The sequence below is a fragment of the Malaya genurostris genome, chromosome 3, assembly GCF_030247185.1.
Source record: "Malaya genurostris strain Urasoe2022 chromosome 3, Malgen_1.1, whole genome shotgun sequence".
NCBI classification, from domain to species: Eukaryota; Metazoa; Arthropoda; class Insecta; order Diptera; family Culicidae; genus Malaya; species Malaya genurostris.
Genome location: NC_080572.1, coordinates 302625900 through 302651198, shown reverse-complemented (window position 1 = coordinate 302651198; position 25299 = coordinate 302625900). Strand labels below are relative to the sequence as shown.

Below are 25299 nucleotides of genomic sequence, written 5' to 3'. Positions count from 1 at the left end.
CTTATTCAAACATCGACTAAACTAATATTTAAGAAGAAGAAAAATGAAATGCATTTTAAACGAAGATGTTCAACAATAATCATCACTAGTAGAGTCGAAACCTTTGAATTATTCCTTAACTTCTAAAGCCCATCCCAAGCCCAAGCCCATCGAAATCGGTATCCGAGCTGCGGGAATGCGGACTATAGAATTAACAAAAAACAATGTATTGATTTCCGTTCGTGAGCGTCATACTGACATACTGGTCTTACAACCGATTTTTTCTCTCATCTTCTACTCCAGTTCTGGTGCGTCAGATCGTTATGTATTCCGTTATATAATAACTAAGTGTAAACAAAGGCATATAGGCACAGCAATTGCACTCGTCTACTACGACTGATAGTGATACCCACATGGCACATGTGACGGCAAAAAAAAACGCTGGTAACCAAGGCGCACATTTGCTTCGTGTGCGTGCTTTAGATCGAATGGGAATCGAAGTTGGCCGCGTCACCTCTTTCTATCAGTCAGACGCGATCGTTTGCAAAAGACGCAGTTTGTTTTCGGCAACGGAAGCCGGTAGCTCGGTGTCCTTGGGCTAGGAAAGGACTGTTCGTTGGTTCAATATTTAGTTTAATTAAAAAAATGTGATGTTGTTGATGAACTCGATTCCAGTCGAGCATATCAGATTTGATTGCTTCTAACCTTCGCTCTTGATCTATGTAAATTTTAAGTACTGTTAGTTAGGACAGGGAAATCTTGTTTCGCACCGAAGGTTGCAGTGAAAAGTCGTCAAAATTCCGCTTTACCGGGATCATACGTTGCATCTCTACAAGCTCGTCCATCGAGCCAACCGAAGGAGAAAAGCAATGCAGGCCATTGTGTATAACGAAAAGTAAGTGATGGGAACTTCTATTGTTTGGACTCCAACCATTGTTGGTTGGATGTCTTTTTGTCATCTTATAAAGCCTTTATACTTTATCCAGATTTACCCGCCATTGGTATACGATGAAGTGTTCCTCAAAAATTCATGATAATTTTGATTTTGCAAACTGAAACGAATTTGTGGCTCTTGGTCTCGCAGAGAAAAAATAATTTTGATCCGATTTTCGGTTTCGAAATTATACGGAAGTATATGCAAAAATAAAATAAAATAAACGAAAATTGGCACTCATTTTTTTCTAAATGGCAATCACATTTATTTCTTAGTGATGGCTGAACTCACACTTTTGAAAACTCGGGTTTTTTCTTATAGCAAAATATTTCAATTATATTTTGTCAAATTTTCAAGCCTATTGGAGCAAATCTCTGTTTTGGTCCTTTATCTTTCTTTATCTCATTCTGCGAAGAGGCACAAGTTCGGCGCACGGGCCCATGAGTTCTGCTTCAATTGTCTTGAAAATTTGACAATTTTTTATTTTAACTAGAATGCAAAGAAAAAAAACGATTTTTCGAAAGTGTTAGACCCTACGAGAGCCCTAGAAAAATAAATCGTTTCCTTCGATTTTATTGACAATAAACTTCAAACGCGTTTTTTTTCTCGAAAGTACGATTTAAAAGTCCGAGTCAATCGTCATTCAAATATTATTTCACAAATTACTTTCAAATTTGCCTTTCAAATCCGACTTCCGGGTCCGGAATTACAGGGTGATATGCACCAAAAAAAGAAAAAAAATAGTCACACGTTTCTCAGAGATGGCTGAACCGATTTTCACAAACTTAGATTCAGTTGAAAGGTCTTACGGCCTTATAAAATTTTCTTTAATTTCATTTGGATTCGACTTCCGGTTTCGGAATTACAAGGAAATATGTGCAAATTCTTAACCGATTTTCAAAAATTAGGAAGCAAATAACAGGTCTTAAAGGGGACGGGTATAGCGTGATGGAATAGTCGATGCCTTTTACGCAGCCCGCCAGCGTTCGATTCTCAACCCCGCATATAGGGTCAGAAAGATTTTCTGGTCCGAAGAGGCGAATGACCTAAGATGTTAAAGCCTCTATAATTGAAACAAAAAAAACAGGTCTTAAAATTCTTTAAAAAGTCCCCAAAAAGTTTATCCAGATCCGACTTCCGGTTCCGGTATTACAGTGCGATTAGTGAAAATTTTCAATTTCATGAGTATTTTTTCACACGCGATGGCGAAACGAGGTGCACATTTTTATAAAACTTAATGCAAAATTTCATCTAGTTGGTAGATCTTGTTCGTTGGTAAATTTATAAAACTACTTTGGGAATACTAGTCCTCGGTTTCCGCTTCCGAAAGCACCAATAATAGTGAAAGAAATCTAAAAAAACTCATTTCGATTTTTCAGCAATGGTTAAACCGATTTTCATGGATCATGATTTCAATTAATGCTCTCATTGTCTTTAAATATACTGTGCAATTTCATCAAGATCCGACTTCCGGTTCCAAATTTATAGGGCGAAGAGTGTCAAAAAATTCAAATCGACATTCATCGTCATTTTGAATGTCGGCAAAATTAACAGTTCGGCTGAAAAGTTCGTATCGTTTCTATGAGAGGGCGCCACTAGAATTAAATCCATACCATTTTCAGTTAGTACCAACCTTCAGAAGATACGTGTATAAATTTGACAGCTGTCTGATTATTAGTTTGTGAGATATTGCATTTTGAGTGTAGCTACTTTTGTTATTGTGAAAGAAATGGAAAAAAACTTGTTTTAATCCACCTAGTGGTGTAATGATGCCTTTCTCATATCAATCAAACTATCATATATAATACTGTGGTATTCTTTAAAATTATTTTTCTTCGATTCTTAAAAGAATAATCGAAATAGATTTGTTTGACCGTCTACTGATAAAAACTATCAATTGGAAAAGATTTGAGGTCGATTTAGAAAACTTTTTACGGTTTTTCGCTCTTTTCAGTGATGGTATAAAATTTTTAACACACTTTACCCTATATTTCCGGATCCGGAAGTCGGATCCTGATGAAATTCAGGAATTACGTATGGGACCATAGGACCTTACATTTGAACCTAAGTTTGTGAAAATTGGCCGCGCCATCTATGAGAAAAGTTAGAACACATATTTTCATTTTTTTGCACATTTTACCCCATAAAGTTAGTGCAAAAAACGTTACATACACACATACGCACATACACACACACGTAAACACACACACATACACACACAAACATTTTGCGTACTCGACGAACTGAGTCGAATGGTATATGACACTCGGCCCTCCGGGCCTCGGTTCAAACGTCGGTTTTCACAGTGATTGCATAAGCTTTCTATATGAGAAAGGCAAAAAAAAAATTCTTCGATTATTAAAAGAATAACCGAAATCGGTTTGTTTGACCGTCTACTGATAAAAACCATCAAATTGGAAAAGATTTGAGGTCGATTTAGAAATTTTTTTAAGGTTTTTCCCCATTTTCAGTGATGGTGTACAATTTTTAACACACTTTACCCTATATTTCCGGATCCGGAAGTCGGATCCGCATGAAATTCAGGAATAACGCATGGGACCACAGGACCTTTCATTTGAACCTAAGTTTGTGAAAATCGGTCGCGCCATCTATGAGAAAAGTTAAAACCCATATTTTCTTTTTTTTGCACATTTTACCCCATGACTCTCGAACCGGAAGTCGGATCCAAATAATATTCAGGAATTTTGTATGGGACCTTAAGACCTTTCATTTGAATCTAAGTTTGTGAAAATCGGTTCAGCCATCTCTGAGAAAAGTTAGTGCACTTATTTTCACAATTTTTTGCACATTTTACCCCTATAATTCCGGAACCGGAAGTCGGATCCAAATAATTTTCAGTAATTTTGTATGGGACCACAAGACCTTTCATTTGAATCTAAGTTAGTGAAAATCGGTTCAGCCATCTCCGAGAAAAGTTAGTGCAAAAAACGTTACATACACACATACGCACATACACACACACAGACATTTTGCGTACTCGACGAACTGAGTCGAATGGTATATGACACTCGGCCCTCCGGGCCTCGGTTCAAAAGTCGGTTTTCACAGTGATTGCATAACCTTTCTATATGAGAAAGGCAAAAAGGAAGTCTTCTGTCTTCTGTCTTCTGTCTTCTGTCTTCTGTCTTCTGTCTGCTGTCTTCTGTCTTCTGTCTTCTGTCTTCTGTCTTCTGTCTTCTGTCTTCTGTCTTCTGTCTTCTGTCTTCTGTCTTCTGTCTTCTGTCTTCTGTCTTCTGTCTTCTGTCTTCTGTCTTCTGTCTTCTGTCTTCTGTCTTCTGTCTTCTGTCTTCTGTCTTCTGTCTTCTGTCTTCTGTCTTCTGTCTTCTGTCTTCTGTCTTCTGTCTTCTGTCTTCTGTCTTCTGTCTTCGATCTTCTGTCTTCTGTCTTCTGTCTTCGATCTTCTGTCTTCTGTCTTCTGTCTTCTATTTTCCGTTTTCTTTTTTCTGCCTTCTGTATTCTATTTTCGGTCTCCTTTCCGTCTTTTCGTTTTCTGTCTTTTCGCTTCTGTCTTTCGTCCTCGTTCTTCTGTCTGCCTTTAGTTTACTAATGTGAACAGTTTTCAATGCCTGATCCTAAAGTAATGAATGAAGAAGACTAAAATGGAGCTCACATTGTACTAACTGATATAGTTAAACCGATCTTCTAAACATTAGCTCAATTTGAGTTCTGGTTCATCCTAATGCGTACTCGAATATAACGGTATCAAACCGCACTGATCGTCATTCTGTAAGTAGGTAGCAACCGGCAAATGAAGATAAGATAAGCCAAAGAGTGTCAACATCGATGAGCACAGTGAATCTGACTCCGAGTTGACGCAGCACGCGGTCCGTCGGGCACTTGTTTACCAACTGGACTGGATGCTGGGCTGGGCTAGAGTTGTTCGACTTATCGTTTCGTCTAAGACTCTCGATTTCCTCCGGCCAGCAGACAGCGGTTAACCAATAGGACTACCCTAACGGCAGACGCAATGTGAGTGGCGCCCGAAAAGCGAAACGCCGGAACCGACGACTTCTCAAGTGACGCCGTAGTCAAAGTTGATGAACCATGTCACAAAATCAAGTGCAGTGACACTCTTCGCAACGATTGGCGTCGTAGATGAATAGTCGTTCCGATTTGATACGACTAGATCTTTGAGCTGCGAAAGACGGGACAGTTGTGGATTGTCAACCAAAGTGATCAGAAGTTTCTATGATTAGTTGTATGTAGTGTATTTTTCTGTTCCGATCTGATAATGATGTACGTAAACATTGGTTTGAATCCGTTCATTTTATTCGAATTTATATGTACCACGTGTTGCTCCAGTAAATAAACTATTTTCATTGTATTACGTGCTACCACTGTTGACATAACTTCATTAATCCGTAAAATGTGCTTCCGTCCACGCTTGACTGTTATCAGAGATTACCCTGAACCTGTTCCCGAAACAGTATCAAAGGTCGACCGTTGACTGAAACAAGCTGTTCGGGGATCTCATTAGCTCATTTTCGTATTTCTTTCCGTTTCAGATTCTTCATCGAGAATTATTCGCACGTTGACGATGACGACGAACTGTACCTGAATTACGATTGGTCCTCGGACTCCATGTCGGTTAAAAGCATAGCCAGGTAAATTTCGTACGATTGGTTTCGTAGTCGATTCAGAATGTTTCTAATGGCCATTTTTTTCAGCAATTCCAGTCAAATCAACGACATGGACGGCAACGGAGAGCGCCTTTCGTTGGCCTATGAGAAATTATCGCAAATTCCACGTAAAATCGCGGAGAAGTTTTCCCGGACGACGACCATATTGGATCTGAGCTACAATAACATCAAGTGAGTACCGAAATGGACGAAGAGAAGACATTTGTTCACTTTAAGCTAGTGTTGAAATTTCATCGGAAAATCCGCTTCACGAAGTGCAGTTAGAAGAAATGGTTGTGGTTGAATGATAAATTATAACGCGCCTCAGCAAACCATTAAGGGGCAACTTACAATCTTAGGAAAACGGTCATTGTTGCAAAACGCAAAAGCAGTTTTCTTCGCTTCGCTTAAATGGAAATTCAAAAGAGACATATCAGTTTGTTGGGAACAGTTTTCTAAGCAAACTGATGTTTATTTTTTTCTAAAAGATTCATCAACCATTAACGAAGGAAGCTGCTTTTGCGTTTTTCAACAATGGCTGTTCTCCGGAAGTTGTTAGTAGAACTTTAATCGTTGTGCTTGGTAATTATCTATAAGAACCAATTCATCTTTCTTTGTCAACCTTGAATTCTATTGTTCCCTATCACGGCACTACACTTTTACTTAGGTGTAATACTTACAATACAGACTCCGGAGAGTGTTTTTTAAGTCTTCATCATTGTATCCGTATAATAAGTTTGTTGGTTAGTATGAGCTAATGAATCCTGCTAAAGCAGTTCAAAATACGTTTCTGTATTGTACATCTTAGTGAAAGTGTAGTGGCGTGACAGTGAATATTAGAATTAATTTTGTATAAACTAAGTCTAAATTTTGTTTTTTTTTTAATTCTACTAACTGGCCAACACAAAAAGATGATTCATTAGGTGATTTATCGATGCCACATGAGTTTATATTACGCAGAGATTATGAGTTGTGTTGGGAAAACTCGTTTAAGTAATTTGGAATGCAAAACTCGGAGTTTGAGAACATTGACAGCCAAAACTGAACTTGGATTTGGCGAAGCGAGACAAATCGGACAAAATAACATAGAATGCAAAAACCTGATTGAAGCATTTGTTTTGGAAGAACTGTTTTAATTTTTGTTCGGTTTTTAAGCGATTTTCGCTACGCAAAATCCGAGCCTGAGTTTTTATTCAAAACGAGCTGACCCGTCTAGCTTCGTTTCGCAATTTTGGAGAGTTTCTTCTCTAGAGCTACTCATTCGCTAGAGTATATCAAGCCTGTGTTTAGCCCAAGTAACCAAAAGTTCGTAAAAAAGTACGGGTGTGTAATGTCAGAGACATAACTGGATGTCGTGAATACGAATATGACACGCTTTATTTATGCTTCCGAATTCGAATTGGTAATTGATCGATTGTTTGAATTGTGCAACTTTCCCCTCTTTCATTACTAGAAATTTAAATGATGCGCCTAGACTAAACTACATATTAGTTACATTAAACATTCTGAAACGCAATTAAATATTATGAAATAAGCAGTATAGTTCATTATAATAAAAAATGGTGGCTCTGAAAAGAACTTTTTATGAAAGCGTTCGTGATGAAGAGTGACGAGTTGAGTTAGTTCAGCACGCAGACTCTGAATTCTAAACCCATATTCCGGAACTAAGCTCTGAAACTTGAAGACCGCCATGACTACCAGAATGAGTTGTATAGAGTACAGTAAAGTAAATTTCCGCATAATTCTTTACGAGTATTATTATGGTTCTAAAAAGAACCGAATAGAAGAAGTCTGGAATAAAGAACTGGACCCTGAGTTCAAGAACTAAATTTAGAACCAATAACAGACTCAGAATCCAGTTAGAATTCTAGAACTGCAATTTCGAAACTGAAATTAGTTCCGGAATACAGTTTCAGCACGCAGGCTCTGAATACTAAACCTATATTGCGGAACTAATATCTGAAATTTGAACTTCTCGTTACGACTACCGAAAAGCAAATGAGAGTTGCTACCTGAGCGTTTTAACCACGCAGAAGGTGCACTCTCCGTCGCTGCTGGTTGATGGTTCAACTCCCACGACGTCTGCTTCCATCGAACACACGAAAAGAAATGATCGATTTTCGACCACGGTTTCCCTTTTATATGCATTCAGTTGAAGATATGTGCCTGACTGCCTCAAAATCGTCGTCCTTGCGCGAAAAATCCAAGCGAAAGTAAAGAGTTTTCCGCATTATTTTCAAATTTTGAGAAAACTTAATTTTTGAGTTGTTTGTAGTTATCTCAAATTGTTCAAAATATTATCCTAAATTCCTGATCATATTTTTGATGAAATGGTGAAAGAATTATGTTGCTACCATTAATACAAGTCGAGATATTCACGATTAAGTTCTGCCCATTCTTCCATATGGCTAATTTTGAAAAGGCACCCCATAGTAAAGTAAGTCGTATTCACGACAAAATAAAAATGATTTAGCTTTGGCTGTGGAATTATCCACACTTGAATGTTCACCCAGCACAACAGAATAAACTTTGAAGCAGCTCCTTGTTCAACAGCGAATAAAGTTCGCTCTTATCTTGTTTTGTACGTTCAAGTTGCCAAAAAGTGCCATGCGTATTTCAAAGTAGTACCGAAAATGAATATTTTTTCAGATACTGTGGAACTTTTGGTTGGTTGGAGAGACTTTGCTTCAATTTGATATTGATCTGGTTATTATCAATTTGAACTTTCTTCCATTGTGGTAATCATCTTTAAAGTCGGTATTTAATTGCCACTTATGTGTAATCTAAATTATATCAATGCAAAAGCCAAAGAATAATCCATCTACTGGTAAACGATATCAGAACTTTTTTTGTCATGCCTACAGCGGTATTTCTAGAACAGTCATATGCATTCCGTCATTGTCATTTGGCAAGTAATAATTTTGATACCCTATTAAGCACGTGGTTTGAAATGATGAATCACATGGATCAAGTATTCAATTAAAAAAAAATACAGGGGTGTGTACGAGACACGACCGATCATGATGACTTTAAAAATGCAATTTTCAAACTCTCTCATCAACTGATTTAAATTAATCGAAAAACGCTATCTAGTATTCTAAATTCTAGCTTACGAGGATATGAAGAATGAACGCTCATTGAATCTATTATACTATAACCATTATCTATTGGAATAACATCTTTTTATTGTAGGAATTTAATTTTTTTTAGTGAATACAGATAAATACAAATTTGTTCTGTGAAGAAATGCAGATTTTCAATGAAAATATCTGGAATTTTGACAGTTTCTATTAGGTTTTTCACCGTCACTGCTAACCTCAATCGGATGAACACATTTTCACAATTAGGTTTTGCACGATGACCACTCGTATGAACTACAGATGAACTGCCGATGAATTAATTTCATTTTTTGACAGCTGTCAGTGGTTTGTTTGTTGTGGTATTAATACGTAATTAAATTAGAATAAAGGCAATGAACACATAAACAAACAACTGATAGCTGTCAAATTTCATTCATTTTGATTATTTTTGTGAGGTTATGGCATGTTCGTGCAAAACCTGATTCAGCGGTACTGTTTGTAAACAGACTGTTTTTTTGTTTTTCTGTTGACAAACGAATGAGAACGTTCACGGTCCATATCGCCTGAATAGAGTTTCAAAACATTTGTTAACGATCCGATACGGTTTGTTTGAGAGACTTATTAGATAAAAGTAGCTAGTTGTGAAGTCTAAAGATGATTGTTTAAGCTTGTTTGTAAACAGTACCGCTGAACTGCCAGGGATGAATTCTTGTTCATCTGTGACGCAACGTTAAAAAATCTTATAGTGGACTTAACACGATCATTAATAATGTCATTCCTAAAAAGAGATGTCATTTTAAATGAACGCGTAAGAACAGTAATGATGAATTCTTCATACACGCTTAAAAATAGCTACTCAAAAAGAGTAAGATCTCACTCATCTACAGAAAAAGTGGAACAACTGTAATTTAGAGTAAGTCCTTAGTTACTCAAATTTGAATGCTTCCAATGGAAACGATGTTTGGGTAAAATCTACTCATTTACTGAGTAATGCTTTATTTGTACATGTGCCAAAAATAGAGTAATTAGCACTCAAATCTTGAGTGAAATTTTATTCCACACATACCAAATATGCGTAAAAACTGTTCCGTTTCTGAATGTATTGCATTAAAACATTAAGTAACTGACACACAATACTTAAAATAACCCTACTGTGTTTATTTATTACTCCGTTTACAATTGATTTCTAACTTCGAGACATCATATCAAGTGGCGATCGCTTGGAGTAGTGTATCAATCGCACATTAACATACATGTTAGTAATGCTCTGGCACCAATCAGATACTTATTCCTCATGAATGACATTTGGGCATATTCGTTTCCATTCTGAAGCACAATACGGAGCACTTCTGGACACAATTTCTGCGTCGATTGCACAACCAAGAGCACAGTTTATCATTCCGGTTTTTGAAGACACACTTTGTGTTAAGCGACTCACCCTTGAAATTTTTGGGTAAACAGTTTAATCAGTTGGAATAAGAACGACACACAGCGATTAAGTTTAGTAACAATAACGAAGTTGTATTTCACGTGTTGGTATATACTTGTAAGGTTAGGGTTTTTTATTATAATGAAAAAGAAAAAAAGGTGAAATGTGACAGGAATGTTGAAGTGGTATCTGCCTCACTGGTCGAAGAGGAAGTAGTAGGAAATTGATTTTCAACACACCCGCTCAATTTCCAGAAACTTGCATTCCCAAAGCCGCTCGATGTTGCAGGAATAGCTTCGTTGGCAAGCCTTTCGTCATTATATCAGCTGGCTGAAGATTCGTCGGAATATATCGAATCTTGATTTGCCCCCGTTGAATCAGATCAGTTTTAGCCGGCCAGTATCCCTTTCGTCTTCTACTACACGTATCGTCGACTGATTATCCTCATGGTATACTACAGGAAAAACCAATTTGATACCAAGATCCTCCAGTAATCGCACTACCCAAATGCCATGGCAGACAGTCATACACAATGCAATGAGCTCTGCTTCCGTCGAAGATAACGAAACGGTTGATTGTTTCTTTGTCAGCCAGCTTGTCGAACATCCATAAACTCGGAAAACATAACCAGTCAAAGAACGCCTATCCATAATATCGTTACCCCAATCCGCATCAGAATATGCTTCCACGATCGGAGCCTTATCGTTACCTTCAAAGTGAAGAGCTAAGTCTAAAGACCCGCGAATGTACCGCAAAATACGCTTCAAGTGCCCCCAATGTTCTTCAGTTGGGCAGCTTTGGAACTGGCTATAGTAATTCACAGCGGCATTTATATCCGGTCTAGTTGTTAAAGCCACATACACTAAACATCCGATCAACTCCCGGAATGGCTTGTTGGTGCGCTGCGATTCCTCACCTCGCTTTAGTTGTAAACGATGCTCGATCGGTGTTGATGCAGGTTTACAATCGCCCATGTTAAAACGCTTCAGTAATCTCTCCAGAAATGCACGCTGACTTATTCGAATAATTCTATGCTCAATTTTTCTTTCAATTTTTATGCCCAGAAAACAATTAATTTCTCCAAAATCCTTCATTTCAAACTCACTAGACAGACACTGCTTAATAGTTTGGATTATTTTCAGCTGACGTCCAACCAATAGAACATCGTCTACATAAATGATCAAAAATAACTGTTGCTGTCCTGTTCCTCGTATATACAGACATTTATCGCTCAAACTTCTTCTGAATCCTAATTTTCCAATAAAAACATGAAAACGCTCGTTCCATGCCCTGGATGCCTGCTTGAGACCGTAGAGAGATTTATTCAACCGGCATACAAGCCCATTTCCTTTAACGAATCCATCCGGTTGAGTCATAAAAATCTCCTCCGTTATTACTCCCTTGAGGAATGCACTTTTAACATCTAATTGGTGAATTAACATTCGCTCGTGATTCGCAACGGCTAGTACTGTACGCAAAGTGTCCAATTTGGCCGTAGGTGAATAAGTTTCAGAATAATCGAATCCTTGTCGTTGAGTAAACCCTCTAGCAACGAGCCTCGCTTTGTAGGAATCTTCAGCACCATCGTCAGAGTATTTAACCTTGAAAACCCATTTACAAGAAACGGGTACGCGTCCTGCTGGAAGTTTAACCAAGTCCCATGTGTGATTTTTCTTCAATGCATCCATTTCCTCGCAAATTGCAATTTCCCACTTTGGCCAGTCATCACGTTTTCTCATTTCCGCTATAGTACACGGTAAATTATCTACAAAGGTCGCTGCACTCAGAGCGAAACCAGTCATGTCCATTTCATAATATTCATGCCAGGCTGGTGTCGAACGATTACGCACAGGACGTGCATTTTGTACCATCTCAGGCTCACTTTCTTCGCAAATAGTATTGTCTACACAACTATCGAATAAATCTCCTGGTGTAGCATTATGCTCGTCACTTTCAACAAAGCTCTCCGTATCACTCTCTTCATGTGATGATGAGATCTCCGAATCACGACTCACACGAATTGCATCATGCTCAGTGCTTCTATTTTGATAAATGAGTGGTTCAGTCTTACAAGTCTTCTCTTCTACAAATATCACATCTCTAGCGACAACAATTCGCTTCCTTGTTGAATCCCAAATTCTATAACCGTTGGGTGAATAACCCACGAATATACCTTTCCATGATTTTGCATCAAGTTTTTGTCTGTGTTCCTTCGGTATGTGCACATACACATAAACTCCAAAGACACGAAGCTTTTCAACATTGGGTTTCCGTCCTTTCCAAATCTCGAAAGGGGTCGCATTGTGATTGAGTGCACGAGAGGGGGCTCGATTTGTCAAATAAGCAGCAGTCTGAATTGCAGAGCCCCAAAGCCTCTTATCCACCCCGGAGTCCTCCATCATAGCTCGGGCTTTTTCAACTAATGTCCTATTTTTGCGTTCACTAACGCCGTTTTGTTCTGGCGTGTACGGAACGGTGAATTCGATTTGTATGCCATTCTGTTCACAGAAATTCAAAAATTTTCCATTTTTGTATTCTCCGCCGTTGTCACAACGCAAACGAGAGATCTTAGTTCCGAACTTTGCTGATACAACTGCCACATACTTTCGAAAAACTTCGAGAACCTGATCCTTAGACTTAATCAAGAATACAACTACAAATCGGCTCCAGTCGTCAATAAAAGTGACAAAATACCTTTCGCCTCCGACACCCATCGGAGTGACAGGTCCGCAGACATCAGAATGAACAAGCTCTAAAATTCTGCCTGATTGTCTTTCCACACTCGATATAAAAGGCCGTCGACTTTGCTTTCCAGCAACACATGCTTCACAAAGTATTACATCACAAGATCTTTGAGTTTTTAATTTTATTCCAAGAACCATGTTATTTCGAACTAGCTGGTCTAATCCTTTTGCACTCAGATGGCCGAAACGTCGGTGCCATATCTCTAATTCCTTTGATATTCGACCGCTCGTATAGAAAGATGACTCACCTATGCTTTCACTCTCGGACAAGTTTAGCTCATAAAGCTTACCACGTCGTTCACCTACTGCAATTACTGCATGTCCTCGCTTCACTAAAACTTTTCCGTCTGCAAATGTCACATTTAATCCAGACATCTCCATTTTTCGCACTGATAGGAGATTAACTCTAGCATCAGGTATATATAGCACGTTTTTAAGACAAACTGGAATGGATTTACCATGAACGACGGAAAATAGTTTTACATCACCTTGATGTTTTGCAACAATAGATTCCCCTTCTTTAGCTACTGCAATTGTCATTTGACATTTCATTGGACTAAGTTGTTGTAACAATGCACGATTATTCGTTAAATGCTCCGATGACCCGGAATCGATAATCCATCTCACATTTTGTTTGGCAGAGAATGTTTGTTCACTCATGAAGCACACACCACCATCGTCATCCCCAAAATATGCACTGGTTTGCTTCGAATGTTTTTCATTCCATTCATTTTTCTCTGGACAGTCACTGATTTTATGGCCTTCTTTCTGACACCCAAAACATTTCCATGTTTTCTTCTTCGGTTGCTGTCGTTTATTTGCATTTGTACTAGAAAAGGCTGCTGGTACAGATCCCGAAGCGGCCGGCACAATTCCTCCAGCTGTCTGCTTAATTTCTTCGTCTAATAATCGGCATTTTTTTTTTTTTTTTATATCGTTTATTTATACCCGGTTTTAACCTAGTTGCGGTCGTTCACCGGGTAATTGGCATTTTAAAAATTCCAGGGACAAATTTTCTTCTGGCATAGTCTCCAAAGCTGTAACAACTGTTGCAAAGGATGGTCCTAACGTTAAAAGAAGATGACAAACCACATCAAGATCATCGATCTGTGCACCTGTACTCTTATACTCGCGAACAATTTTATCGAAAATAAGGAAATGCTCACTCAAAGAGTCATTTTCATAACGTAACGTTAGCATTTTTCGTTTCAAATGCAACCGACTAGCTATACTCTTCCGTTCGAACACCCGCTGAAGAGCCAACCAAATGGATTTTGGTGTTTTGTGATCTTGCACATATTCCAACTGATTGTCGTGAATTCTGGATATCAACAAAGACTTACAGCGCCTCTCTGACTTCATCCGTTTATCAGAAAGTATTGCTTTTGTCGTGAATACGACTTACTTTACTATGGGGTGCCTTTTCAAAATTAGCCATATGGAAGAATGGGCAGAACTTAATTGTGAATATCTCGACTTGTATTATTGGTAGCAACATAATTCTTTCACCATTTCATCAAAAATATGATCAGGAATTTAGGATAATATTTTGAACAGTGTGAGATAACCACAAACAACTCAAAAATTAAGTTTTCTCAAAATTTCAAAATAATGCGGAAAACTCTTTATTTTCGCTTGGATTTTTCGCGCAAGGACGACGATTTTGAGGTAGTCAGGCACATATCTTCAACTGAATGCGTATAAAAGGGGAACCGTGGTGAAAATCGATCATTTCTTTTCGTGCGTTCGATGGGAGCAGACGTCGTGGGAGTTAAACCTTCAACCAGCAGCGACGGAGAGGGCGCCTTTTGCGTGGTTAAAACCTCAAACGCTCAGGTAGCAACTTTCATTCGCTTGCTGGCCTTCAAGGCGAGCAGACTGCCATCGCGAGAGTTAAACCATCAGCGACGGAGTGTAGCCCCTCGACTTGCTCAGTGGGTGTTGGGAGGGAACAAATATGTCGTGGTATGCTAGATAGGTATCTGTATCTCATGCTACACGTGTACTCACCAGAGAACTCATTCTACAGCCGGAACGGGTGAAAATCGATCCATCAACTGACAGTTTATCCGGGGGAGAATTATTGCCAAGCTATGTTTCATACACCGAGAGAAATGCTCAAAGACTTTACTGATCGATCCGTTTCTTTGTAACCATCTAATGACGAGGCCTGAAACTCATTTGTGTGTACGATAGGCGGAAAATAAATGTGTGGAATTACTAAAAGGACTCGTTATTGTATAGATATATGTTACAACAATGGATAGGATACATTTTACAATTTTATTATAATTATTATTATAGCTTAGTTTAGTGACGTCACATGCTTATACTTGCTGTTAACAGCTTCCATGATGGTGGCACCGAGTACTCGGAGAGATGAATGGTGATTACGGCTATCGAAGGTATCATTAGAGCAAACTGGAACTAATGGTTGTAAACTGTACGGCAACTGGCATAGGCCTTCATAACGGCCAGGTCTGTAATAAACGGCTTCTTTCTGACGGTGGTAATTGATAAAACTTCTGATGACCGGTGGAGGTTTGGTTCTTCTACGGTCTTCGTAATGTGGACATAGCCGTCGTATGATATGGCCCACTCCGATTTCAAAATGGCGGTGTTAATTCCTAAAGGGCTCACGGACGCCGCCTGAGCGTTAACAATGGCGACCTGAAGGAAAGCGACCAGAAACGTATTTCGGTCCCAAACAGAAAAAGGTCCGTTGACAGACCTGTCCAACGGAATTAGTATCCGTGACGCAAATCTTATACTTATCACAAATTACAAATCTTGAATACAATTACCTTTCTCTTACAATTGCTTTCACACACTTTTCGCGTATTTCTTCTCTTTTTCCTGCTCAAATCTACTGGCTTTACTTGTACTTCTAATACTTCTACTGTACTCCTACTGCTATAACCTATAACGAGACGCAACTTTAATAACTACACACGTTTCACCATAAACTTCAATATTACTTCTAACGACACGACGCGCACTTCCACTTCGTTAGATGGTTGAGCACCGAAAGAGAGCGATCAAGAGCTTCGTCGAGCTATTTGTACAATCAACATTATGATCCTAAGTATTGTGACATAAATGAGGTTGGCAGCCCTTCTCCCGATGGTGTTGACAGTTGACGATATGTTGCGCGACATTCAAACAGCTGTGAACGGTCTCCTTCAGCAGATACATGCGAGCATTTCAGTGTGAGTGACCCCTCCGTCCCAGACATATAATGACAGACGTGGAGTGATATCGCTCACTCATTTGATACAATACCCAGGGTAGTACTAAGGATGGGATAATAATCATTGAACAAGCCGTTACTCATTTAATTGTCGGCAGAGCCGATTACATTATTTTGTAACCAACGGTTACAGGAGAGAGCACCTGCCATCATTTGGTTTTCGGTAGTCATAACGAGAAGTTCAATTTTCAGATTGTAGTTCCGCAATATAGGTTTAGAATTCAGAGCCTGCGTGCTGAAACTGGATTCTGGAACTGCATTCCGGAACTAATTTGAGTTTCGAAATTGCAGTTCTAGAATAGAAACTGGATTCTGAGTCTGTTATTGGTTCTAAATTTTGTTCTTGAACTCAGGGTCCAGTTCTTTATTCCAGACTTCTTCTATTCGGTTCTTTTTAGAACCATAATAATACTCCTAAAGAATTATGCGAAAATTTACTTTACTGTACTCTATAAAACCCATTCTGGCGAAAAATCGTCTTCATGTTTTAGAGCTTAGTTCTGGAATATGGGTTTAGAATTCAGAGTCTGCGTGCTGAACTAACTAAAATCGTCACCATTTTTTTTTATTATAAAGAACTATACTGCTTATTTCATAGTATTTAAGTGCGTTTCAGAATGTTTAATGTAACTAATCTGTAATTTAGTCTAGGCGCATCGTTTAAATTTCTAGTAATGAAAGAGGGGAAAGTTGCACAATTCAAACAATCGATGAACTACCAATTCGAATTCGGAAGCATAAATAAATCGTGTCATATTCGTATTCACGACATCCAGTTATGTCTCTGACATTACACACCCGTACTTTTTGCATGCTGAGTAGCAGTATTATCCTCTGGTTTGACCACCAACTCATCCATTTCGCAAATATCTTGCTCAATGCAACTGGTTAAATCGTGCTCCTCTAGCACCACCTGCATTCGATATTTCCATGCTGGATAGTTGCTGCCGTCAAATAAAGGCACTCGCACAAAATCTTCTCTCTCCATGTTTTTATTAATGAATTCACTTTTCGCGTAGCACTGGGCCCATAACCTTTTGGGTAAACAGTTTAATCAGTTGGAATAAGAACGACACACAGCGATTAAGTTCAGTAACAATAACGAAGTTGTATTTCACGTGTTGGTATATACTTGTAAGGTTAGGGTTTTTTATTATAATGAAAAAGAAAAAAAGGTGAAATGTGACAGGAATGTTGAAGTGGTATCTGCCTCACTGGTCGAAGAGGAAGTAGTAGGAAATTGATTTTCAACAGAAATACATGATCTCACTAACAAAAAATAGAACCTGTTGAAACAAATGGTTATTTCAACTTTGAGACTGATCTTGCGAATAGTAACATAAAAACGAATTCTTGCGTTGAATTCAAATTTAAAGTAAGAAATATTCATTATCATTGATGGTAACTACCAAATTTTTGACGTTTCCATGTATGATTTGAAAATGAGTAACTAGTACTCAAACTCTGAGTAATTTTTTCTAAGCGTGTACAAATTTGGAATATCATTACTTAGTAATCATCAGAGATGCCAGATATTTTCATAGAAAATCTGTATTGATCTGTATTCACTAATAAAATGAAATTCTTACACAAAATAATGTCAAAAAATGTTATTCCAATAGATTATGGTTGTAGGATGGTAGATTCAATCAGTCATTGCTGCGCTCACAAGAATATTCAACGACGAAATTTCATAGTCTATTTTTTATTTATTTATCTACAACAATTTAATTGTATTTCCATATATTTATCTAGTTTGAAATTGTTGACTTCATAATTTGACATGAAATTTCAACGCAACGTCAAGTCGGGTCATACAACAAAGTTTCTCAGTTTGACAGTAAAATTTCATGATGCCATTACTTCCTTGAATATCAGTTCAAATTGGTTTCAAATTATAATATAAATGGATTTCACAACTGATTTCCATATTAATTTGTAATTTGTCCATTGATTGAAATACGATTATCTCATCACTGGAATCAAATACTAAAACATAGCTCAGACAGAAAAGTTTAATTTTTTCTTTCTTACTTTTTGTGAGATCTGTATAAATTTTTACTAAATTGAGGAAATCTGTATAAAATCTGTACTCTGTATTAAATCTGTATGAGCATATAAAAATCTGTATAATACAGATAAATCTGTATAAATGACATCTCTGGTAATCATTAAAAATCTCGGTTAATTTTTCAAAAGGGCGTATAAGCAAGTGAGTTTCTCTTTGTTTACTTTCTCTTCTATTAATTATCAAGCGGTTCCCACGTTTATCACTCAACTTTTTGCATGAAAAGATCCGAAACTTTCGACTTTCAAACAGAATAGTGATATCAAAGAAAATCTTTTTAATCACATCACAATAATCGAAAGAGAGAGAGAGTGATTAAAGAGAAACTGTCACTTGCTTATACGCCCTATTGAAAAATCAACCGAGAATTCTCGTGTAAGAACCGCTTAGAGTTTCTATACACCCTCATTGAACATAACTCAAAATTGATTGACAGCTCACTCAAATTCATTAAAAGTGCACGTACTCTAAACTTGAGTTACCACCTATCTACTCATTTTTGAGTTAAGGGACGAAATTGTCAAAACTTGAGTAATTTTTACTCAAAATAAGAAAAAAATATTTTGTTCAAAATTTTAGTAAATTCAACTCATAATTTGAGTTCCTTGCTCTCAAAATGAAGAAAATTTTCTTCGTTATTTTCATATACAAAGTTATTCTTCTTTCTTTTGAATGCGCAAAATAATGATTCAAAACCGTTTCCTTTTGAACGGATTGGAGTCAAAATTGAATTATTTTGATATCCCTATGTTGGGCTTTTCACTAAGCATAATTGAAACCACAAAACATCGATGATTGACGTTCATGTTTTCAAAACCGGATCTAGAAACGGCAATGGAAAACGACGTATTCTTGCATTTTTTATTTCGATAAGAATATTCCGAGAATGAAAACGCACTGAACTGCAAGAAGTATTTTTTCACTCAAATGTTTAAAAACTCTACGCATACGCTAATATATGAATAAATGCGAGAGAACTCATGACAACAAGTTTATTTCATTTAAATCCTTACTCAAATTTTGACATATTGTTCCAGTTTATGAATTTGAGTAATCGCAACTCAAACCATGAGTTATGTTCAAAGAGCGTGTATGGAAGATCTATAATAGAACAGAAACTGTAACAAACGTATCCCCAGCAATACGTTCTAGTTTTATTCATTCGACCAGTTCTACTGTCAAACTTAAAACTGGTCTACGATGCCGTTCTATTTCACGATGTAAAATACCTGGTGATCACTTTTTTCTATGTGTTAGTGCGGTTGTCATTTTACTTTGGAATAACAGAGAGACGTGAAGAAGAAAAAACATAAACAAATTACGTTTCGGGAGTTGTTTTTATGAAAATATTTAGTTGGTTCTGTTTGCGAAAATATTGGCAGTGAAATGCGGTGTTTTGTTCCGGGATGTTTCAATCGTTTTCATCACCTGCATTTGAAATGCCACCCACAGCACAATCACTCCATTATTCATAACAACTGTAATAGATACCATAGTGCGATCCGCCAAATCCTTCCTCCAACGAAATGAGCAGAATCGGATGTGTGTAAAATTTTCTATATTTCGACGTTACCTTGCAAGCCCTTGAAGAAAAAATGTCCAGATTTTCAATTAGTGCCAAAGATTCGCCAGGCTGAGCGGCAACTGGAGTAACTTAGAAGTGAAATCCCGATCTGAAATGGTCATTTGTTTATGTTTACATGGTTGAATCCCAGCGCCATACTTAATTTCGTGAGAAAATTACCAACACAACCAAACCTGTCTTACTACGCCACCAGTGTATTTTACGTCGTGTATTTGAAACACGAGCGAAACACTGCTGAGGCTGCCAGTTGTTCTTGTTATAAAATCCAGATTTAAATTTGTAACTGACATAAATTATGCTTCCATCCGTTTCCGGCAGAGAATGTTGCCAGATTATTTTTTGCAATTGGCACATTATCTCAAAATTGATTGTCTGGTAGCGACACCTGCCAATGAAAAATGGAACCAAGAAAAGGATTCTTTCGAAAATTTTCATATCGGCAGTAGTGATTTGCAACGTTTTTATCGTTTATTCAATTGAACAATCCAATCAGCGTGGTCACCACGAGATAGCGTTATGGTGATTGTTTTGACATATCCCATGTATTTAGAAAAATTTTTGACAAATTTTACAATTTACTTGAGTTTGAAAGAATGCAGATGGCAAAAGTAATGGGTAAGAAAAGGTCACGTGTTGTCATCAATCATATGATTTCAAATTGTCCTATATTCTTGACAATCGCGGATGAAATTTGAAATTTTCAGTTCACATTCAGATTTGATTTAGATGATAAAACATGAGTAAATAGACTAGTCATAAAACTTTTGATCATAATTTATCAATTAATCTCAAAATCCAACCCAAAAAACAAAGAATATCCCAGATAGAAAAACAGTACTCAACCTCACTTCTTCGAATTTGGTATTTCATGTTACGATTTCTCCATAAATATCAATCAAACATACCACGGAGAGTTACTGAATCATAATTGATCGATATTTTTTACCAAATTTTCACACGTTTTTGTATGTTAGTATTCGATTTATAGGAAAAAAAATAAAAAAACCCTGCATTTTGTTCGAATCTTCAGCAAAATCTGAAAATTATCACCATCCCTTAGTTCAAAGCTCGCCACTCGGGCAGCGCAGCGACTGCAAAAGAGTTTGTTGGTTTCTTCAATAGTACAAATAGATATCAGCGATTAAAAGTACACTCAGCGTAGAAGAAAATCGATTTCAAAGTGATTACTACTGCTTTTTTTTAGTGTAAACTACGAAACATGGAAAATCTTCAGAAATGTGTGAAATTGGGTAAGGTTAGGTTTTTTTCGGATCAACATTTTTTTAAACAGAAACCTGTGTAATGTTGATTTCTCAAGTACTAGAATGTATAGCGATCGAGTACTATTTATTTTGGATACTTTATTTGTTATATCCAGGCATTTGAAAAATGGTATCAAACCAAGTTTAATGCTCTATTCTGAATAAACGGTAGATTTCGCACAATGAACTAGGATCAACATTACCACCTGAGAGTAAAAACTTTTTCTTCAACTTTTACTGTTTTTTTAAATGAATTTGCCCGTTTTCAAAAGAAATCGTTGAAAAGGTGTAGTAATTAGAAATTTTCCTACCGATTTGACAGCTCTTGCTGAAAGTATCATCTCTAAACAAGCAGCGCCTCTACATTTTAGTTTTGCGACAATATGCCAGTATGGTACAGATATAGATTTTTGCGCCGAATACCGATTTTTGAAAAAAAATGACCTGGCAACGCTGATTTCGTGTACATGTACAACGAAACGAGTACGGATTGCTTTGAGGTACAAATTTAATTTTGTTGAAAATTGCCTGCCACTTTGTAATTCGTATGTGCTGGAGTGAAAGAAATTGCTTAACCAAGCGAAGATTGTTCTACCGCAAAAGCAGATATACGTACCCGTAAGTGAACTTGCTGGGTGATTTCTGTTGCCTGCCGTGTTTCGCTGTTTAATTGCTGACTGTTCCGTTACGATCGGGGAAATTCAAATAACACATCGAGTCGGTAAGCCCCACCATAGATTTGACCATAGATAACACTAATAACGGTAGTCAATCCAAGTCTCAGCACAGTTCAGCTCGTGTGCCCCATAATTGACCCGAAAATGCTAGGGGGTTTCTACGAATTAGGAGCTGCAGGATTAGCTCCTAATTTGATGCGTATGTACGGTGCTGCAGGATTATCACCTAATGTAGCGTTCTTCCGTGGCTCAACCCTTGGTGATCAAATAAGAGGATTGCCTATACAGAAATGTTTTACGATGACACCTAACTACATCTACCGATTGTCCGAACACGCTGTTTGTGCGTTAACAAACTGTTACGTAACCAACGTGTTGCCAGCAGATTTCAGGCCTCGGGCCGTAGAGTTGAGGGCACTGAAAATGGCTGCATATACCTTACGTTGGCTTCATCAGGAACCAGAAAATGAACCAGTGTCTGCTGCAGTGTACCATAATGTGAATGAAGTTCTATCGCGGGCACCACCACTGATTGCTGTGTATCAAGCAGCCAACTTAGCCTGGAATCAGAGATATCATGCGATTCGTCCTATGGTCAATGCTCGGCAACCAATGCGTCACTCGTATCACGCTGCTATGTTGCACTATGCATGTCCAGAAATGTATAAAGAAACTACAACAGAACGATTACAGATAGATTGTGACTTCACAGACCCTCATGACCTTGTGGTTTTTCCGGATTATGATCTTCAACCACTAAATGACGAAGCATACGCTGAACGTTGGAGGATTTTACCATTTGAAATGAAACTTCGATTTTTTGAATTTTTAGCTGCATTTGCTACTAACATCTGTTTACGGGATATGTACGAAGCCTTTGTTGCTGTACTCATCGCTATTTGCAAAGAAGGAACAGTTGATGAATTCAAGCTTCATTCACTTCTAACAAATAAATTGGATTATTCTTCTATAGCACTACAACCAAGAGTAATCAATTCTGAATTGATCGAAATTTTATGGACTCAATTCATTCATAACCGACGTATCACAGCATTCCAACAATATAATCTGTTCATGGCTGTCTATCACCATTCTCGTTTTTACTTTGGTGAACCAATTGTCAGGATGGTGGAACAAATGTCACTCGTGCATGCGACCCCTGTATTCATCATCGCATCTGCTGGTGCCGAGTTACACGTAAAGTTAATGTACTTTCTACAATGCGACGTCACTCCTAACGATGTTACCCAGTTTGCTCGTGCCTGTTGTTACCAATTGCGAAACAAATTGGCAGCTATCATAAATCCTCCTGTAGCTGCATCAGAGTTTGGAGAGTTACTAGAACTAGCCAAAGCTATAGTCGAGCACCGTAGTATGACGGATTATCAGAGAAGAGCTGTTAGAGGATGGACAGGTGCCGATATTCGGCGGTCTGCTATCGCTCAAGCGATTTTACGTGCACAAACCCGAATGGCAACAGTAATGACTTCATCAGAAGTACAAATTAGACGGAATTATGGCTTGAATGTAGAAATGGTTGCACCAGATCGGTATGTGGTTGTAGCTTCCGGAGATAAAGCCAATGCACCACAAGCTATACAACGGGGCCGATCACCGGAAGAAATCTTAGACTCGATGCCTGCATTACCTATTGATACAGCATTCGCTACGCTTTGTTCAGCAATTATAGCTACCAAGAGGCAAACTCAATGGCCAGTTCAAGAACTGGGAAAACCATATCCATCACCCAATCGTCCATTGCCCCGAGCCATTGTTGAAGCTGCACGAGTTTTAGGCTTTGAATGGGTCGAACCGGTTGACGATTATGTTCCTCCTGCTATTCCAGCTTTGCCTCCGTGGGATGTCGGATGTTTAGGTCACTTACCGATCCCGAGAACAGGAATTTTTGCAAATGACCCTTGTGGCCCTGAAGATGCTGATCGGCGAGATCGACCCTTCCGAGACAATCCAAATGCTGTTGAAGAAGCATATTTGAGAGGCCAACCACCGCGTGATCCAGATAATCGTCGACCACCACGACCTCAAGGAAGTGCTCCTGAAGAACAGATGGACAAACCTCGTTCTCCAGATGAACTCCCACCAGCACCTTTTGCATCAGGAAGTGGATTAGTGCAACCACTTTTGGACATTCCACATGCACAAGAAAGCAAACCGAGGAAGAAGAAGGGAACTACCGCTCCGATTAGAGCTTAACCTGAAATAATAAATAATATTGACTTATTCATGTATTATTAATAAGCATTTGAATATCATTATCTAATACAATGAAACTGGATTGTAGGTTGTAAGAACTTTCTTAAAATCAATGACCGATAATACACTGTACACTTGTTATTTGAATTTAATAAATGTTTAATTCTAGTATTTTGACTCTTGTTACTAAATTTAATAAATAAAACCAAACAAAATTTATGGTGGCGCTTACCCTACGTTGTGTTTTTTGATTTTCCCCGAACGGGCAGACTTAGTAATTAGTTTCGTAAGGCTCAATTTGCTCGTGGATGGCTCATCTGATTTTGGGTAAACTTGTGTTCATTTAAAAGCTATGATGTGGTCACATGTCATGTTAGAAAAAAAAATCGGAAAAATAAGCGACGTAACAAGTAAAATTACAATCTGTAATTAACAGTTTCTTTCTTTTCTTCCAGAGATCTCTCCTTCCTCTCTTACTTCCGTCAGCTGAACACACTGATCCTGGACAAAAATCCCCAACCGGACGAGAAAACCTTCCCGTCGCTCCCGAATCTGGAGCTGCTTTGGCTGAACCACTGTGATATCGAAAACGTCCAGAAGTGGGTCTACCGGATCCGAGACTGCTGTCCATCGTTGCGGTACCTGTCGCTGCTGGGTAACCCGGGTGCAACGTCGTCCTTCAACGGTAACTCAACGCTGGAGCACAACGACTACCGGATGATGGTGATCAGTGTGCTGCCGCAGTTGCGCCATCTGGACGATGCCGAGGTGAGCAGCACGCAACGGTCGCAGGCCCGGCAGTTCAAGCATAACAACTACAACATCGGTCAGACGCCGTTCAACATTTTCGAAACCGTCGGACGTGGAGAGCAGATGGGAAAGAAGGCGGCACAACGGAGGCCCCGGAGGACTCGGGCACATGTTTCGGATGATTCGTGAAGCATCGAGGTGTGATGCTGTATTTTTGTTAATGCACTTCGTTTATAATTTGACCAAAGTTTATAGGGTATAGAAACGGTGGAACGAATAAAACGCAATATTTTATTATATGCAGAGAGATGATTACCGATGAAAGACGTTTATGTTCTCCAGGTAAATTTTTTTATGGAGGAATATTTTGCAATATCGGAGCATTTAAAGTATGAACATTTAAATGAGTAAAACTGCTGTTTCATTTTATCAATGAAAATTCCTTTGACTTTAGGACTTTCGTACTCGTGGGCTCCTGATCTCCCGAACACTTGAACTTATAGAATATTAGATCCTCCAGTTCTTGAATTGAACTCTTGAAACGTTTGAATTCTTGCGTTTTTGGACTTTTGTACAGTTGGACAATTAGATTTGGGCTATAGAACTCTTGAGTGTTTTGGACACTCTTGGCATATGAACCCTTACATTCTTGGACCCTCCCTCAACTACAAAATAAATGGAATCTAT

General features: G+C 38.2%; 2 protein-coding genes across 5 annotated transcripts; both read left to right on the top strand.

Moving 5' to 3' along the window:
• The first annotated feature begins 495 nt into the window (after nt 1–495).
• Nucleotides 496–25025, top strand: LOC131435984 (leucine-rich melanocyte differentiation-associated protein-like). 4 transcript variants are annotated; one of them, XM_058604315.1, is made up of 5 exons: nt 5083–5170; nt 5333–5369; nt 5440–5538; nt 5602–5745; nt 24318–25025. In XM_058604315.1, the coding sequence occupies exons 3-5, from the start codon at nt 5516–5518 to the stop codon at nt 24799–24801; spliced, it is 651 nt and encodes a 216-aa protein (XP_058460298.1). In that variant the 5' UTR covers nt 5083–5170; nt 5333–5369; nt 5440–5515; the 3' UTR covers nt 24802–25025. The 4 variants fall into 4 exon arrangements, with proteins under 4 accessions (XP_058460294.1, XP_058460295.1, XP_058460298.1 ...); XM_058604311.1 differs by lacking the exons at nt 5083–5170; nt 5333–5369 and adding an exon at nt 496–874; XM_058604312.1 differs by lacking the exon at nt 5333–5369 and having other exon boundaries at nt 5066–5170.
• Nucleotides 20818–24267, top strand: LOC131435983 (uncharacterized). Its single transcript, XM_058604310.1, has 2 exons — nt 20818–21692; nt 21750–24267. The coding sequence occupies exon 2, from the start codon at nt 21793–21795 to the stop codon at nt 23860–23862; it is 2070 nt and encodes a 689-aa protein (XP_058460293.1). The 5' UTR covers nt 20818–21692; nt 21750–21792; the 3' UTR covers nt 23863–24267.
• Nucleotides 25026–25299: the final 274 nt, after the last annotated feature.

Bases quoted from the DNA above. Each gene is read 5' to 3' on its own strand.
- LOC131435984 (XM_058604311.1), top strand. From the start codon at position 849: ATGCAGGCCATTGTGTATAACGAAAA. The intron at 875-5,439 runs GTAAGTGATGGG...TTTCCGTTTCAG, and splicing joins GCCATTGTGTATAACGAAAA to ATTCTTCATCGAGAATTATT. The intron at 5,539-5,601 runs GTAAATTTCGTA...CATTTTTTTCAG, and splicing joins TCGGTTAAAAGCATAGCCAG to CAATTCCAGTCAAATCAACG.
- LOC131435983 (XM_058604310.1), top strand. From the start codon at position 21,793: ATGCTAGGGGGTTTCTACGAATTAGGAGCTGCAGGATTAGCTCCTAAT.